The sequence below is a fragment of the Rutilus rutilus genome, assembly GCF_951802725.1.
Source record: "Rutilus rutilus genome assembly, chromosome: 18".
In the NCBI taxonomy this organism is placed as follows: domain Eukaryota; kingdom Metazoa; phylum Chordata; class Actinopteri; order Cypriniformes; family Leuciscidae; genus Rutilus; species Rutilus rutilus.
The window spans coordinates 31,256,450-31,275,040 of NC_140231.1; the positions used below are offsets into that span (position 1 = coordinate 31,256,450).

General features: G+C 35.3%; 1 protein-coding gene across 1 annotated transcript in view; it reads left to right on the top strand.

Moving 5' to 3' along the window:
- Positions 1-18,591, top strand: part of atp8b1 (ATPase phospholipid transporting 8B1) — a 40,941-nt gene extending 22,350 nt beyond the window's left edge. Inside the window, exons 6-28 of the mRNA XM_084388291.1 lie at positions 51-112; positions 248-320; positions 1,124-1,194; positions 2,434-2,516; positions 2,849-3,007; positions 3,089-3,177; positions 3,970-4,160; positions 4,253-4,461; positions 5,685-5,728; positions 6,327-6,483; positions 6,661-6,849; positions 6,931-7,043; positions 8,600-8,764; positions 9,284-9,395; positions 9,480-9,555; positions 9,629-9,752; positions 10,761-11,052; positions 12,548-12,771; positions 12,853-12,936; positions 14,191-14,436; positions 14,607-14,745; positions 15,981-16,111; positions 16,815-18,591. Of these exons, the coding sequence (XP_084244417.1) occupies positions 51-112; positions 248-320; positions 1,124-1,194; positions 2,434-2,516; positions 2,849-3,007; positions 3,089-3,177; positions 3,970-4,160; positions 4,253-4,461; positions 5,685-5,728; positions 6,327-6,483; positions 6,661-6,849; positions 6,931-7,043; positions 8,600-8,764; positions 9,284-9,395; positions 9,480-9,555; positions 9,629-9,752; positions 10,761-11,052; positions 12,548-12,771; positions 12,853-12,936; positions 14,191-14,436; positions 14,607-14,745; positions 15,981-16,111; positions 16,815-17,045 (3,264 nt within the window). The 3' untranslated portion in view covers positions 17,046-18,591. The remainder of the gene's footprint in view (positions 1-50; positions 113-247; positions 321-1,123; positions 1,195-2,433; positions 2,517-2,848; positions 3,008-3,088; positions 3,178-3,969; positions 4,161-4,252; positions 4,462-5,684; positions 5,729-6,326; positions 6,484-6,660; positions 6,850-6,930; positions 7,044-8,599; positions 8,765-9,283; positions 9,396-9,479; positions 9,556-9,628; positions 9,753-10,760; positions 11,053-12,547; positions 12,772-12,852; positions 12,937-14,190; positions 14,437-14,606; positions 14,746-15,980; positions 16,112-16,814) is intronic.

An 18,591-nucleotide genomic window follows, 5' to 3' on the forward strand; every position in this document is an offset into this window, starting at 1 on the left:
CGGGTCGTGGTAATGGTTTCTGTCATTTGATATGTTTCTCTGGTTGAAAGGCGCGACACAGGATGGACAAAGAAATCAACAATAGAAGGTGTGACGTGCTGCTCAATGGCAGGTAACACAAAACTTTAATCTGCTTTAATACTGTAGTACATGACATTAGTGTTGATGTTTGTCAGTGAATAGTTTAAATAAACAACATTTTGGCATTAATGCTCAGATTTAAAAATTCTAAATTCTGATTTGTCAGATTTGAAGAGACCAGATGGATGAATCTACAAGTTGGTGACATAGTCAGACTAAAGAAAAACGATTTTATCCCGGTAAGTTATTTTTAAAATCTTTTTGCCTTCCCGTTGAAAGATCCCCCTGTTTTTATTTTATTTTATTTTATTTTATTTTATTTTATTTTATTTTATTTTATTTTATTTTATTTTATTTTATTTTATTTTATTTTATTTTATTTTATTTTATTTTATTTTATTTTATTTTATTTTATTTTATTTTATCCCACAATCTTAGACATTCTCATCTGTTGCAGCTCATAAAAAAATAAATAATAATAATTATGCATTTAAAAAAAAAAAAATTATACATAAATTTAAAATAAGTTTAATTAACCTTTTTTATCAAAGACACTTTTCAGGATTGGTGCATGCCATATTATATAGAAATTATATCTTGAATGAAATATGTACTTATAAATAAAATAAAACTATATAAATTAAAATATTTAACTGATATAATTAATAGTATAATTTTTTACAATATTTATAAAAACTTTTTAATTTTAATTCAGATCTTTTAATGCTGAAAGTATTATAATATTACTGAAATATCCACTGAAAGAAACCCCATATTAGTCTATATTTTAAGAAGGCCCTGCTTGACTTATGTTTGTTTCATGGTTTTTCCTGTTTTTATGGATTTAATTATTCATTATTTATTGTCATTACACATACCTTGAGTATTCATTTGCTTTCATGTCATGTTAATGCTTGCATTTCCTCCATTTTACTATATATATATTTTTTTGTTTCTTAATTCCTCCAGTCTCTTTATTTATTCATCTGAGGTCATTTTTATGTTCATTTCTCATTTTCACTTTTGTTTCGACCTCATATAGGCCGATATTCTGTTGTTGTCCAGTTCAAACCCCAACAGTCTGTGTTATGTAGAGACGGCGGAGCTTGACGGGTAAGAGACCACATCAAACACCCAACACAACCGTACAGTGATTGTTAGATCAGTTTATTGGATCCATAAATCACGCTACTGCAAACGTCCACGCTTATAGAATAATTTCTGAAGACACAATGTTCGTTCACATGATATTGTCATAATTGAGTCGTTCTGGCCATAACCACACATGCACACATTTCTATGACTTTAGTTTTGTTTTATTTCATCAAGTCCAATGAATGTTTGAACAGTCATTTATGTGTTTGGACATTGAGTCATAAAGTAAATTGTGTAATGGATATGGTACTGATCAATCCATCTGTTCAGTCCAAATACACTTCATTTTGTCTTTCATATTCAAAAGACTCGTTATTCAGTTCCTGGGTTTGTCTATCTGTGTACTTTTTCATAAATACTTAATTGATATAATTAACAATATAATATATTTTTTATTTATTTTTTATGTAAATCGTTTCATTCTAAGAGTATTATAATATTAGTGAAATATGTACTGCAAGAAACTTGAAATATATCACATTAGTCTGTATTTTAAGAAGCGCCTGCTTTATGTTCCTGGGCTTTTTACAGTTTTTATGGATTTAATTATTATTGGCATTATTGATTATGTGTTATTATTAACATTATTGATTGTCATTACACATACATTTGTAATTTTTTCACACACTTTTAGGCAGCATTTTTTTTTACTTTTTAAAATATTCCTTCAGACTATTTTATTTTTATTTCTATTTGCATTTTTGTTTATTTATTTATCGAGCTTTATTTATAATATTTATTTATTTTATTTATAGAAGTGTATTAATGTATTATTTTTATTTATAGAGAGGGCATTTGTAGTTTGTTTATTAATTATTTTTATTTATAGAGATTGATTTCATAGTTTTTATTCATTTTATATTTATATTTATACAGAGAGGTTTTTTAACTTATATTTATAGAGTGCATTTAAAGTGTATTTATTTATTTATTTATTAATCTTATTTGTTAAGAGTGCAATTTATGGGGGGCATTTCCTTGTTTGATTGTTATTAAACATGTCTGCATGCATGTACGCTTGCTTTCCCTCCATTTTCCATTTCCATTTGGTCTTTCACATCCACAGAATCATAATTGCGATCCTGGGTTTGTCCGTCTGGGTACTTTTCCATTGTTTCATAAAGGAGGACGGGATGTTGTCAGATGGCTCATATTAGTGTAGTTAATTGTTGTTTGGTCCTGGTTTTGTTTGTCCAGAGAGACGAATCTGAAGTTTAAGATGGGTCTCAAGATCACAGACGAACAACTTCAGAAGGAGGATCAGCTGGCTCAGTTTAATGGTACGTACTGCATGAGAATGACTGTTTGCACTAATAATATGAGATTCAGAGACTGAAGAACAGATGATTTGTGTAGAAGTAGTTGCATGATTGTGCGCTCATGCGTTCACATGCATAAACACGTGTTGGTCTTAAACCCTGTCCTAAACAGGTGCGGCACACAAATTTCCAGCATTTTTCTCTCCTGGCCGAAAACAAAATGCACTAAGCAACAGAATGAGTGGGATTTTGAACCAACCAGATTTAGCAACCAAGCAACTGACAGTGTTATTGTTTAGTGAGAATGGACAGTAGATATGAAAGAATAATTTCTTGTTTTGCGTCTCTCTCAGCGTTGATTAAGTGCGAGGAGCCCAACAACCGTCTGGATAAGTTTTTGGGAACGATGATCTGGAACAGTGAGAGTTACTCGCTCGACCTCGACAACATGCTGCTCAGAGGGTGCAAGATCCGCAACACAGAAGTGACCCACGGGCTGGTCATATTCGCAGGTCAGAGGTCAACACACACTCGCACGCTCGCGGTTCAGTGGTGTGTTGCTGTTTTTCTAAAAGCTTCGTTTCTTTCTTCAGGTAATGACACTAAAATCATGAGGAACGGCGGGAAGACCAGGTTCAAGCGCACCACAATAGACAAACTCATGAACTACATGGTCTACACGGTGAGACTTCATATTCATCACAACTTTACCATTTCACTTCTTCAGTTTAATCACATTTACATTATCTTTGTTTTTTACTCATCTTAAAACATTTTCCTCATAAATTTTATTGACAATATTGACATTATTGACATTATTTTTTTATTTTAGAAAGTGTATTTTTAGAGGTTTATTTATTTATTTATTTATTGGGAGCGGATTTGTAATTTATTTATTCATTATTTCTATTTATTAAGAGTGCATTTATAATGGTTTATTTATAGAGAGTGCATTCATAATTTTATTTATAAATTTTATATTAATGCTTTATATAAATATTTTTTTTCTTTTATTTTTTAGAGCACATATTATTTTATTCATTCTTTTTATTTATAGAGTGCATTCAGTTTTATTTATTTTATCTATACATTTTTAATTGAGTTTTTTTTTTTTACTTTTATTTATAGACTGCATTTCTAGATTTTATATATTTTTATTTATAGTTAATACATTCATGAAGTTTTATTTATTTTATTTGTTATTTTATTCATAAAGAGTGCATTCTAAGTATTATTTATTTATTTTATCTATTATATTTTTATTGAGGTTATTTATTTGTTTATATGTTTTACTTTTATTTATAGACTGCATTTCCAGAGTTTTTATTTATTTATTAATCTTAAATAGAGAGACTACATTTTATAAAGTTGTGTTCATTTGTTTTTATTTATAAGAGAGCACATTTATAGAGAAGCATTTGCAATAAACCGGTTATCATTAATATTTCCATCGCTCTCTCTTTCTCTCTGGCAGATCTTTGGGCTGCTGGTTTTGCTGTGCGCTGGTCTGGCCATCGGACACACGTACTGGTACGAGAGCATCGGCTCGAAGGCCTGGTATCTTAAAGACGGCCTGGACCATTCTTCATCTTACCGAGGGTTCCTCAGTTTCTGGGGCTACATCATCATCCTCAACACCATGGTGCCCATCTCTCTTTACGTGAGGTACGATACCAGCGCACAACACCAGTCTCTGAGCACACAGACTGCTATTCATCAGATAACTCATTCGCTTCCGTTCCCTCCCTGTCCTTCAGCGTGGAGGTGATCCGACTGGGTCAGAGTAAGTTCATTAACTGGGATCTGCAGATGTATTACGCTGAGAAGGACACGCCGGCCAAAGCCAGAACCACCACCCTGAACGAGCAGCTGGGTCAGATCGAGTACATCTTCTCCGATAAAACCGGCACGCTCACTCAGAATATCATGGCCTTCAAGAAGTGCACCGTTTCGGGACGCACTTACGGTGAGGGCTTCGGCAAACTGCTAACCTTGTGAAAAGAGACCGTTGGAGCTTTTAGAGAGCAGATAGGAACAACATAAGTCCTGAAATGCTTCCTGGGGAAGTTAAACGGATCAAGCTCACTGTATCGTGTGTGATGCGCAAATATCCAAAGCTTCTAAGTGATCAAACTTTGCTGGAAACATGCCTTCTGTCGTCTGATGGACAGTTTAGACTTTTTTAGCAAGTCATTTTAGTATAATTGTAAAGACGTCCAGCTTCAGCTCATGGTTCATGTGTCTTTTTGCTGTGAAATCTTTACTGATTTATATAAAGTAAAGTTATGAATAACTTTGACATTGTTAGTAATATTTCAAGACATGAATACTTACTAGACTGAAGCAACTTAGGTTTACTTGAGTATCCATACATGTTCAAATGTGAGTCTCAAATATGATCATCAGGCTTTTGAGGAAGGTTTATTTCTTCATCTCTCAATCATCATTGTAATGCTTTGCATTATGTGTTTTAAAATGACAGAGTTTTGATCATAAAACTAAGCATTTAGAAATCATCTTACTTACGTATTTTTAGCAGCTATACAATAATGACTGATACTTATATGCATAATATTTATGTAAGTAGTCTGTTATACTGTTATAAAGATCTCATTCATTTACATTACAAGCTAAACTTTTTGACCATATAAATATTGGCATGAGGTTTTATTGGTCAAACCATTAGATGTGTGTATACATAAGTTTAAGTGTTAAAAATGAAATGTGGCCGAGTGTGAAAGGCTGTAGTCGTGCCCGATCACATATAATCCTTCATGCTTGATACAGCCCTGATCTCTGTCCTCCTGTGATTCCAGAGACGTGTGTAAATGTGCGTGTCTCTTGTTGTGCTGTTGTCTCGCGTGTGTGTGTGTGTGTGAGGTGATACAGTGTGTGACTCTACGCTTTAGTTTCACAAAGGTCAGGTTTCTGTGATTGGGTACAGCGGAAGAGTTTAAAACACGCTGACACCTTCGACCTTGCCATTACATAGTTTAATAGCACTCCCTTTCCATAATCACATTATTAGAGCTTTTTTGTTAAGGCAATTACTATTGCTCATACTTATAAATCCATAACAATAAGTGTTATTGCTTTATCATCTAGTGCTATTTAAAGTGCTATTTTGTATGTATTATTGTTTTGAATAATTCAGTAATCTACATTAATGTGCTCTATGATCGTCTACAGGTGATTCCACCAGTGCAGACGGCGGGGCCTTGGCGCGTGGAAAGGTGTGTGTGCAAAGTGCATTTATATCATTTAATTTATTACATTATTAGGTTACACTTTATTTTAAGGTGTCGTTGTTACAGTGTAATTATACATCTAAGTACTGAGTAATATTAAACAACTACATGCACTTACTATAGGGTTAGGGTAGGATTAGGATTTGGTTGAGGGTTAATTGCATGTAATTATGCATAATTTACTGTTATTACTACGGTAAGTACATGTAACGTAACAAGGACACTAAAATAAAGTGTTACCCCTTATTATTTTCATTTATAGAGTGCATTTACAGTTTTATTTAAGCGCGTGCATTTATAGAGGTTTTATTTGTTATATTTATAGAGAGTGCATTTATAGGTTTGTTAATATATGTATTTATTATTCCTTGAGAGGGCATTTATAGCTTTATTTTTTATTTTATTTACAGTGCATTTATATCATTTAATTCATTGCCTTTTTATTTTTAGTTATCGGGTGCATTTATAGACTGAATACTTTGTATTTATAAAGAGTGCACTTATAGTTTTGTTGTTATTTATTGATTCATTCATACATTTTTAACATGGTAATTTCACTTCCTCTCTGATTTCTTTTCCTCAGCCTGTGGATTTCAGCTGGAATAAATACTTTGACAAGAATTTCCAGTTTGATGACCATTCCCTCATTTCCTGCATCCGTTCGAAGAAGGACGCGCAAGTACTGGAGTTCTTCAAACTCTTGTCCCTGTGTCACACCGTCATGGTTGAGCAGAAAGAGGGTGAGGAAACAATCTCTGCTGACCGAACGCAATGATACATTTCAGATACGCTAGTTTGCTGCGCTGTTGTCACATAACCCTATTTATTATTTAGCATTCTTAATCCTATTTTGTGTACGATCTGATCAAATAGATCAAAAGTTCACAAAATATTCCTGCACATTTGGTCACTTTCAGGTGACTTGGTGTACCAGGCCGCATCTCCTGATGAGGGCGCTCTGGTCTCGGCCGCGCGCAACTTTGGGTTTGTGTTCCTGTCCCGAACGCAGGACACCATCACCATCTTAGAGATGGACCAAGAGGTGACCTACACGATGCTCGCTCTGCTCGACTTCAACAGCGACCGCAAACGCATGTCCATCATCCGTGAGTGCTCTTCCTCTTCTTCTGTTCGTGTCTGTCAATCACTGGCGTCTGTTTCTCACTCTTCTGTGTGTTCGTGTGCAGTGAAATTTCCGAATGGTCGTATCCGTCTGTACTGTAAGGGCGCTGACACTGTGGTCTACGAGCGACTCAATCCAAATAGCAAGCATAAGGAAACGACACAAGAGGCTCTGGATGTGAGTACCAACACATTTATTAAATTCATTAGCAAATGCGAGTTTTTGTTTTTTGTTTTGTTATTTTTAAATCTGTCAAGCTCCAAAACATACAAAAAGCATCATAAAAAGATCATAAAAGTACTCAATATTACTCGTCTTCAGTAGACGATGCGCCATGTCAGATTTGATGTCATTGACACCCTATGATAACTACAAATCTTGTTTTCATCAAAAGGTTTTCATCATGTTTTTAGCAATAAAATGTGAATGCTATATGACCAAAACCCCTCTGTAAAAACTTCAGCAGATAGATAGGGATGAAACTGTAAAGTTTGGTGTATGTAAAGCACTCTCTATAAATAAACAAATCAATATATTATGAAATCAATCAGTAAATTAGATTATAAATGTACTCTCTATGATTAAAACAGTAACAATTAATCAATCAATTAAACCGTACAAATGTACAATCAATCTATAAATACATTAGATAGTTGGACAGACGGATGGACAGACAGACAGACATAGATGGACAGACATAGATGGACAGACATAGATGGACAGACATAGATGGACAGACATAGATGGACAGACATAGATGGACAGACATAGATGGACAGACATAGATGGACAGACAGACAGATAGACGGACGGACGGACGGATAGATGGATAGACATAGATAGATAGACAGACAGACAGACAGACAGATATATAGATAGATAGATAGATAGACAGATAGATAGACAGACAGACAGACAGACAGACAGACAGATAGACAGATAGACAGACAGACAGACAGACAGACAGATAGATAGATAGATAGATAGATAGATAGACACAGATAGATAGATAGATAGATAGATAGATAGATAGATAGATAGATAGATAGATAGATAGATAGATAGATAGACATAGATGGACGGACGGATGGACGGACGGACGGACGGATAGATAGATGGATAGACATAGATAGATAGATAGATAGACTGACAGACAGACAGATAGATAGACAGAACGACAGATAGATAGATAGACAGACAGATAGATAGATAGACAGACAGATAGATAGATAGACATAGACAGATAGATAGATAGACAGACAGATAGATAGATAGACACAGACAGATAGATAGACAGACAGACAGACAGACAGACAGACATAGATAGATAGATAGATAGATAGATAGATAGATAGATAGATAGATAGACACAGACAGATAGATAGATAGACAGACAGATAGATAGATGGACAGACAGATAGATAGATAGATAGATAGATAGATAGATAGATAGATAGATAGATAGATAGATAGATAGATAGATAGATAGATAGATAGATAGATAGATAGATATGGACGGACGGACGGACAGATAGATGGATAGATAGTAAAAAGTGTAGTAAATAAACACTTTGAAGTTGAAGATGTTTTCCACAAACAACACGTTATGAAAAGCCAAAATAACCCAAACTCTCCAAATTGGCCAGAGCATGAAAGAAACAACATTTTTGCTATAAGAAACTATAAGAAAGTTCTAGTTTTTTCTATGCTGAACAGTTTGATTTGTCCTCCAGATCTTTGCGAACGAGACCCTGCGGACTCTGTGTCTGGGCTACAAGGACATCAGTCAGGAGGAGTACGACGCCTGGGCCCTGAAGCACCAGCAAGCCAGCATCTCCATGGGGAACCGCGAGGAGGCTCTGGACGAGGTGTACGAGGAGATCGAGAATAACCTCATGGTACGGAAACAACAGTGGAACATTTACATAAGAGACAAGTGATAGAGCGATATATTGGTCAGGCTCATTAATCTGACAATCATCAGCTAATTTCCACCGGCTGATAACTTTGACATTTACATTTATTCATTTAGCAGGCACTTTTATCCAAAGTGACTAAAAACGAGAATAATATAATATCTATAATGTTAAAATATTTTTAAATTTAATTTTGAGTTAATAGTGTGTAAATAATTTAATTGCAGCAACTTTATAAACGTTTTATTTCCTAAGTTGTTTTTCAATGTTCACATATATATAATATAATATAATTATTATTATTGATTCATATTAAAATTATCAATTGATATTTATTTGCATTTTTATGCATTATAGACTTATTTGTTTACTTATTTAATTGATTTTATTTATAGAGTTTTTGTATTTATTATTGTATATTTATAGAGAGTGCATTTATGTATTTATTCCTTCATAGAGATATGTAATTGATAAATGTGCCATTTATGCTCATTTATGCAGCTGATTGGAGCGACTGCCATTGAGGACAAACTTCAGGACGGCGTTCCGGAGACCATCGCAAAACTGGCCAAAGCTGACATCAAGATCTGGGTTCTGACCGGAGACAAGAAAGGTGAGCGGTGAACAAGTGCACGATTCTGATGTTTTAAGGGAGATTGGTTTGATTTCTAATGTGTTTTGTTTGTCACGTGCTCAGAGACCGCTGAGAACATCGGCTACTCCTGCGAACTGCTCACAGACGACATGAAGATCCACTACGGAGAGGATGTGAAGTATGTTTCAGCTAGTCTGTGACTGTGTGAGTGGTTAGATTTGGTTTCTAAAGTCTCGTTCTCTCTCTCTCAGTGTACAGCTGAGGAACAGACAGACCCAAAGGCGAAACGACCCTCAAGGACGCAGTAAGAAACTGAAGGAGACGTTTTTCCCGGAGCCGGGCAAGAACGCCCTCATCATCACCGGAGGCTGGCTGGTACACTCCTCATCCTCTGATTATCTCTCAGATTATGTTTTATGATAAAAGCTCAACGGTTCATCTCTTGCATGTGCAGAAATGATCGTGTACTTATGTTTTTTGTCTAAATTAATGCATCAGATAAGCCAAATCAGAGGTGGACAAATGCTATCAATTTATACACAATCATTCAGAAGTCAGTACGTTTCCTCTTAAGAAATGAAGACAGAAATGACTTTTCAGATTTCAGCGAGGATGCATTACAGTAAATGTATCAAAAGTGACAGTAAAGACATTTATAATGTTCTGAAATTTTCTGTTTCAAATAAATTCTGTTCTTTTGAGTTTTCGATTCAACAAAGAATCCTGCTTTTTTTTAAATTGTGCTTTAGCACAAAACATTTTTAATTAATGTAATGAAATTTAATATAAAAAAATAGTAAAACGTTCGTTGTCTTGATGATAATGAGCAGCTGACATGACATTTGCTGTCCTCCAGAAAAAAAATCCCATTTTTGATTTTCATATTTAATGTAAAAAAAAAACACACACAAACATTTAATAGATAATTAAAATAAGTAAAACATGGAAATTATCTTGCAGTGACTGAAACATTGAAATGAACATTGTGAAAATGTTAACATATATTGGCATTTATCTTATAATTACCATTTGCATAAAAGACTAATCATAAATGTACATCATGCCCTTAATATTGCCTTTAAAATGGTCATAAATAAATAACTTTACATTTACACTTTTAGCAGATGCTTCTATACAAAGTGGCTTACATTGCATTCATTGTATATATGTTAACAGTTCACGCATTCCCTGATAATCAAACCCATGTCCTTGGCGTTGCTAGCGCAATGCTCTACTCTTTGAGATAAAGGAATCTAGTCTGAACTATAGGTAATACTTTAGTGATCAAGTCCTGTGTCCAGGTTGACCAGGACAAAGGGAAATTAATTTACAAATTTGTATCTCCTACTAGGAATTTAAAATGACTTTCTCCTCTCCATGCAGAACGAGATACTGTACGAGAAGAAAAAGAAGCGGCGTCGCTTGCGTCTGAAGAAGCTCAGGAAACGCTACAGGAACTCCAACAACCCTACGGACGTCAACCAACCCATCGATGAGTGGGAGAAGGAGAAGAGGCAGGAAGACTTCGTTGACATGGCGTGTGAGTGCAGCTCGGTGATCTGCTGCCGAGTGACACCCAAGCAGAAGGCAAACGTGGTCAGTCTGGTGAAGCGCTACAAGAAGGCCGTGACCCTGTCCATCGGGGACGGAGCCAACGACGTCAACATGATCAAGAGTGAGTTTAACTGATCCTGACCAGTGTTGTTTTAGTGTCAGTGGCTATGCTTCCATCCAAAGGTGCATATTTAACTTATGGTCGAAATGGTAATATACCGCATAAAATATTGGCAGATCAAGCACCGTTTCCACCCAGCGAGTCGAAGAGAACAAAATCGTCACTTCCTGAAAATTGGCACAAAATATCTGTAAAATAAAACTGGAAATCGCTGTAATGGGGGAAGCCACTGTGGCTCTTTTTACGTACATCATAAACTTGCGTCTCAGAGCGGCGGATGAAACACAGTAAACACTGTCATGTTATCCAGCGTTTGGATGCTGGTGTTTGGGATCACAGTCGTATGAGGGAGGGAATTAAACCGGCTCAGTCTTTGGCTCAGACATTTCAAAACCACCAAACCAATATTTGAGATGCTGTGCGATGCGATTGGTCCGCTGGTTAGTCCAGTTATCCAATCACATGCTCTGTTGAAGTCACGTGAGGTTTTTGTTGCCCATCATGAGGGATGTATAGACCTTATGCACCAGAGAAACTAGGGCGCCGCCATCTTTGGAAAATTGTCTTTTAACTTCCGTTTTGCGGTCGCTCTGTATATTTATATGGCATTTCTGTCCAGGAGTAATTAGCTTTTTAAGTGGATTTACTTAATGTAAAGTTAACGAAAGTTATCATGAGGACTGTAATGTTTAAAGCAGATGACTTAACAAATGTAAATCGACCGGGAAGATTTTAAAACGAGCCGTTCATTAATAAACACGCAAAACGCTGTGAAAATACAGACCGGAAGTCAAAAGACAACAAGCGCAGCGCTGAAAAGGGGCGGAGCTACATAAGGTCTATTCAGTGAACATGTTTCCATCGTAGTTTATGTGCATGTCTTCTCATCGGATAAAAAAAAAAAATCCACCTCATTTGAACGCATACGTTTTTTATGCACATTGTTAGAATTTATGCACATCCTGGCGTTTTTAATCCAGTGTTTTTGCAAGATCCCAAAATTCACATTCAAGATAGGTGTATGAAATGGATACATATCTAATGACATACTATTATTTAAAAAAAAAAATCAAATATTTGAATTTTAGTTATAGTTTTAGCATTTAGTTATTTTTATATTTTCATTTTCTATTTAGTTTTAATTTTATTTCAATTTCTGTTTGAGTTATTTTAGTAGATATTTAGCAGATATTATTGATGTTATTTATTCGTTTTATTTAAATTATCAATTGATATTTATTTAATATGTATTTATAGAATTATTTGTTTACTTATTTATTTTATTTAAAGAGTTTTGGTATTTATTATTGTATATATTCATAGAAAGTGCATTTATAGTTTTGTTTTTATGTATTTATTCATTTATAGAGATATACAATTGATAAATGTTTTCTTAAAAATATTTTATTTCAGTTCAAATGTATTTAATTTAAAATATGAAGTCATTATAAATGTTTAAAGAAAGCCAACCTTCCCTTCCCATGCTCCTCTGCAGCCGCAGACATCGGTGTGGGCATCAGTGGTCAGGAGGGGATGCAGGCGGTCATGTCCAGCGATTACGCCTTCGCTCAGTTCCGCTTCCTACAGCGCCTCCTGCTGGTCCACGGGCGCTGGTCCTACATCCGAATGTGCAAATTCCTGCGGTACTTCTTCTACAAGAACTTCGCCTTCACCCTGGTGCACTTCTGGTTCTCCTTCTTCAACGGATTTTCCTCACAGGCAAGAGAAGAATTTCCGTATCTCAAAATCTCTGTTTTAAGCTGATTCTTGTTTTTAAACGCTCTTGTTTGTGTTGTGTAGACGGCTTATGAAGACTGGTTCATCACCCTGTACAATGTTTGCTACAGCAGTCTGCCCGTTCTCCTCGTCGGCCTTCTGGATCAGGTATCGCTTGTCATAGAATAATGGCCGAGAGAAGCTAGGCTTGTCACAGAATTGAAGAATATTGATGTTTTTTTATTATTATTATTATTATTATTATTATTGTTTTTTTACAGTCATTTAAATTGCAGTCAAACTAATTTATCAAAAATGCATAAATAACTATTTATTTATTATCTGCATTTAAAAGACATCTAAGCTTCTTTTAAATTGTTTTTAAAAGAAATGCAATTGGATTTCATTTTGTAACTTCCCATCATGTTTCGTAGCATAATTCATTTCAGGGTTATTAGCGTTAACTACAACTATTTAATAATATAATATATTAATGTATTTTGTGTGTGTGTGTGTAATAAATAAATATATATGTATATATATATATATATATATATATATATATATATAGAATTGTATATGGAAAAACATTGAACAACAACTGAAGTTTAATTTGAAGCACTAAAATTATTTAATGAAATGAATAAATTTTTTTACTGAACTTAAACTAAACTAAACCTAAATAGAAATATTAAACTAACTGAAGCAAGTTTTAAGTTGAAGCACTAAAATTCAGTGCCGTTTCTGTGAGCTTTAAACAGTATGAAAATCAACATGAAATTGACAAAATGTACTTCGCTAAAGGTGCAGTAAGTGATTTCTGAGAAACACTGTTGATATCGACACCCAAACAAACACACCCCTCCCTTCATTGCTCCGCCCCCAAAATAACAAACACATTATGCAACACTGGCAACGACTAACAACAGACAGCTCGCGCAAGTATGGATGAATCAGCTGTGATTCAACAACAACAACAACAACAGCATATCTTGGTTCTGTTACTCATGTATCGAGCAGAAACAATGCAAGCTTGGCATCCGTTTTCAGGCCTTCCTGCTCTCTAACGTCTCTCCTGTGCTGGAAAGCTTTTCCAATATTACTGTGGGTCCTTAAAATCTCAGCTGTCCCCGTTTGCTCACTCTCAATCCTCCCTATCATAAGCGGATACGCCCCCTACTGCTGATTGGCTACGAGAGTTTATAATGTTGTGGTTATTGGTCCGACTCACATTGTTTTTTCTCCTATTTACACAGCCAAGACTATGTTGAGCGCACACAGCACAGACATCTGGCAAATATACACACAATTGCTTGTTTGGGTGTTGATTTAAATTTTCAACAGTGTTTCTCAGAAATGGCGTACTGTGCCTTTAATGCACGTTTCCAGCCTTTAAACCACATCTTTTTCTTCCTTGTGTAGGACGTGAATGACAAACTGAGTTTACGGTTCCCGAAGCTCTATCTTCCTGGCCCGCAAGGATCGTTGTTCAACTACAGGAACTTCTTCATCAGTTTGTTCCACGGCATCTTCACCTCCCTCATAATCTTCTTCATCCCGTACGGTGCGTTCCGGCAGACGATGGGACAGGACGGGGAGGCTCCGTCCGATTACCAGTCCTTCGCTGTGGTGGCCGCCTCCTCGCTCATCATCACCGTCAACCTGCAGGTACCCGATTGGCTGAATCTTGGATCATGTGACCACATTTCATTGGGTTTTATATTGCACAACAATCTTTTCAGTTTCCAAATAAAGAGACATACATTTTATGTCTAGCTTGTTTCTAACATGGATTGAGCTTGACTATAGAGCTGATCTTTTTTTCTTGTCATCCCCAGATCTCATTAAACACCTCCTACTGGACATTCGTGAACTTTTTTGCAGTGATCGGCAGTATAGCCCTTTACTTCGGCATCATGTTTGACATCCACAGTGCAGGAATCCACGTCATTTTCCCAACGACCTTCACTTTCACAGGTGGGCTATGATGTCATAGTAACCTTTATTGCACAATGTCTACTGGTATAGTTTGCATACTGGAACCGAAGCTCAAGAAATGACTCCCAAAACAAAAATAAAATGAGTCCATGCTACTTTTGCACTAAATTCCAGGTCTTCTGAGGCCTTATTTCCTGGACGTGTTACGGTCTGAGATCATGTAAAAATGACATCGATAGCGATGGGTGATACGAGCAAAAAGTTGCATCACAATTTTATGATTATTGAGATTTAAACATTGCATGATATACATGTTTTTATAGAAATGTGATTCAAAAGCTACAGAATTAAATAATCACAGGTCCTTTTAACATAAAATAATGGCTAAGAGATGGTAGGCTTTATTACAGAGTTGAGGAATATTGATGATTATTTATTATTTTATTTAATCGCCATGTTAATTAGTCAAACAAATGTATAAATATATATAAAAAACTTTTTTTAATCTGCATTTAAAAGAAATCTAGGCTTCTTTTAAATTGAATATATGAATTTGATGTAATTTTGAAACTTCCCATCATACATTTAGTCGCATAATGCAGAATTATTATTGTAAAACTGTTAAAAACTTTTTTTAATTGAATTAAAGCTGAATTAAATTAACATATAAATATTAGATAACATTTTAAGTGGAAACTTGAAACTAACTGCAATAAGAAGTTCAAAGTAGCACTAAAGCGCTAAAATCAATTTTAAACAATATATTAAACATAAAAAAAAAAATAGTAATCTTAAAAAGTAACTTAAAAAGTAACACAAATGGCAAAAACACGAAAATATAAAGCTGGAAAAAAAATATTAGTATTATAAATATTAGAAGAAAATCTTAAATTAAACAAAAATTAGAAATGTTGAAACACTAATTTTAGTGTTTCAACATTTCTAATTTTTTGCAGTTACTATATATAAAAAATACAACTGAAATAAAAATTAATTCATCTTAAATTGTAATATTACAAATTAATACAAATGACTAAAAGCGCATAAAATCTTTTAAAGTAATACTGAAAAACTGAAAATATAAAAAAGCTATTTTAAAATATTAATATAAACTATAATAGTATATAAATACTACTAAAATAGCAGATTTGGGCTGTAAGCTTCCATGGCACACAGGAAACCTTTACTACACTGTTATCTTCACTGTTCATTCTCAAACAGAGACCCTGTTATGGTCTGGTGTGTAATAATCTCATCGTTGTCCTGACGTCTAGGTGCCGCGTCGAACGCCCTGAGACAGCCGTACCTGTGGCTGACCATCATTCTGACGGTGGGAATCTGTCTTCTTCCTGTCATCTGCATCCAGTTCCTCTATCAAACCATCTGGCCCTCTGTTGGAGACAAGGTGAGATCAGCGGCGTCCTCAAACAGGACCGATAATGCTTTCTTCAGGGTGTAATGTTGCTGTTTGAGCATGAAAAAGCTCTGCAAATTTCTTCTCTATATCAGTGTCAGTGTTTCTGAACTCCCTTTCTTCTTTTCTGAGTTTCTTCCAGAACCGAACACGTCACAATATTCCTCATTTAAATAATTAATATGCAGAATAAAGGGGCGGGGCCTGGTTGAGCTAGTTAGTAGTGTGTTAAAACTCATGTTATGGTAAGGGTCGGGACATTTCCAAACACGCTGCTCCAGCTGACCAATCAGAGCACAGTGTGCTTTTCAGAAGGAGGGGCTTCATAGAGACAGGAACTAAACACAGCGTTACTGACAGACTGGGAAGAGATGAGCTGGAAAAATAATTCATTTCAATTCATATTTATTTGTATAGCGCTTTTCACAATACATATCATTTCAAAGCAGAAAATTTGACACAAAATGCACGTCTACATTACAATTTAGAGTCTGTTATCAGAGGTGACATTGTCCAAGTTATGCATTTCAGAAATGTATGAGAAAAATAATGAACATTCAAGCATGAAAGCCTATTCTAATAGAGCCCAGAAACAAAATCATCACTTTCTAAAAGGGCATAATTGGTGACGCACAGAATATTCTAGGTTAAATACACCATACAGATGTTTTATTGTCTCATGTTCTTCCTCCAGGTCCAGAGGAACAGGAAGAAATATGAGCTTGAGGATGAAGAGGAGGAGAGGAGGAAGAAGAAGCCAGCATTCGTGCGCGGCGGACGGTCTCGTCGCTCAGCTTACGCCTTCTCGCACTCCCGCGGCTACGCCGACCTCATCGCTACGGGGCGCAGCATTCGCCAGCGGCCGCGCGTTCGTCCTGAACTCAGAGACAGCATACGAGAGGTTCCTCAGGCTGAAAACATCTGAGACGCTCTCTACCTGCGTTCGTAATGTGCCTTTACCCAGTCATATCTGAGCTGCCCACTGGAACGGGCCAATAGGAAGAGGCTACGTGTCATTTAAGGGGCGGGACAAATGAAAGAGCCAATGGGAAATGGGGGAAGAAGAGCTTTAAAGGGAAAGTACAAGTAAACACTCACCGATGACCTGTACAGGTTTTAACGTTGTGCACTGCGCACAACAAATTGTTTTTCTCAGGTTTTTACCGTGTGTTTTTTATTTTGGAGTCACACTTTTGTCCGTTTTTTGCACAAGTACAATTAAGGGTCCTGCCCTTCAAAGAGAGAAAGAGTGTGTGTGTGTGTGTGTGTGTGTGTGTGTGTGTGTGTATGCGTGTTTCTAATCTCATCACCGATAAAAACGTTCTTTCTTTATACGCTGCAAAGAATCATTTTCTTACAGTATTTTTTCCACTAAAAATATCAACTTTCTTAAAGTAGACAAGCAAAATGGTGTAAGATTTGACATATATACATTATATATATATTTGATATATATACAGATAATATATTTTATTTTATTTCTCACCCCCTTGAAAAATATCATAAAACAAAATTTCATAACATTCGTTAACATTTATACTTTGCAATTTTGCTTCTCAAGTTAATTCACGTTGTTTAAGGGTCTTGTCTACATATTTTTACTGAAACACAAGACAAAAATACTGATTAAGAAAATGATTTTTTAAAATAATTTTGCAGTGTATTGAAGGTGTTGATTAAATTATTTTTCCCTTCAGGACTTTCTGAAGACCTTTATCTTGAAATGTTCAAAAAATGTTTGTTTTTTTGGTTCCCTTTTGCAGAATGTCCGAATCCCACAAACCTCACAATGAAATCTCCTCACGGTTTAATCTGCAGGGTGTTGGTGTTTTGTTCTAGATGATGTTCCTTATGAGCCGTGAAAGAATGAATGAATTTTAGAGTGGTGAAACCTCATGTTTACATAAATACTTCTGAACTCATCTGTTCCTCAAGGTTCCTCAAGGTCTTCAAACCGTTCATGCTCTATTTTTCAACATATGTCCCGTAAAATCTGCCTAGAGGTTCATAGATCATTTTTAATGCACTCGTCTTCTCTGATTAAATCTTTCATTGTTCTGAGAGCTCTTTTTAAATGGGTCGTCTTGCCATCAGCTTTGACAGGAATAGCTGTCTGCTCAAGAATGAAGCCTTAATGACATTCACTTTGTTTTCTTACATCATAAGACTTTGCACTTTTGGTACAGGGACTTGGGAGGCGGACATATATTTCTCATTTTAACCCTAGTTACATGAAACCTGTTACAAGATTTAAAGTAATCTGCCATATAATAATATCGTTAATGAGAAAACACTATATTTATTAGGCTGGTTGTTCTAAATGTGCATATTGAATGAACCGAAAGGCTTTACCTAGCCATATCAATGTGACAGATTTACTTTTACACAGCTCTGTGGATTGTCTGTCTGTAATGTACTGTAAAATACTTTACACAAATGTCTATAAATAAAGAAAAAGATATAGAACTTTT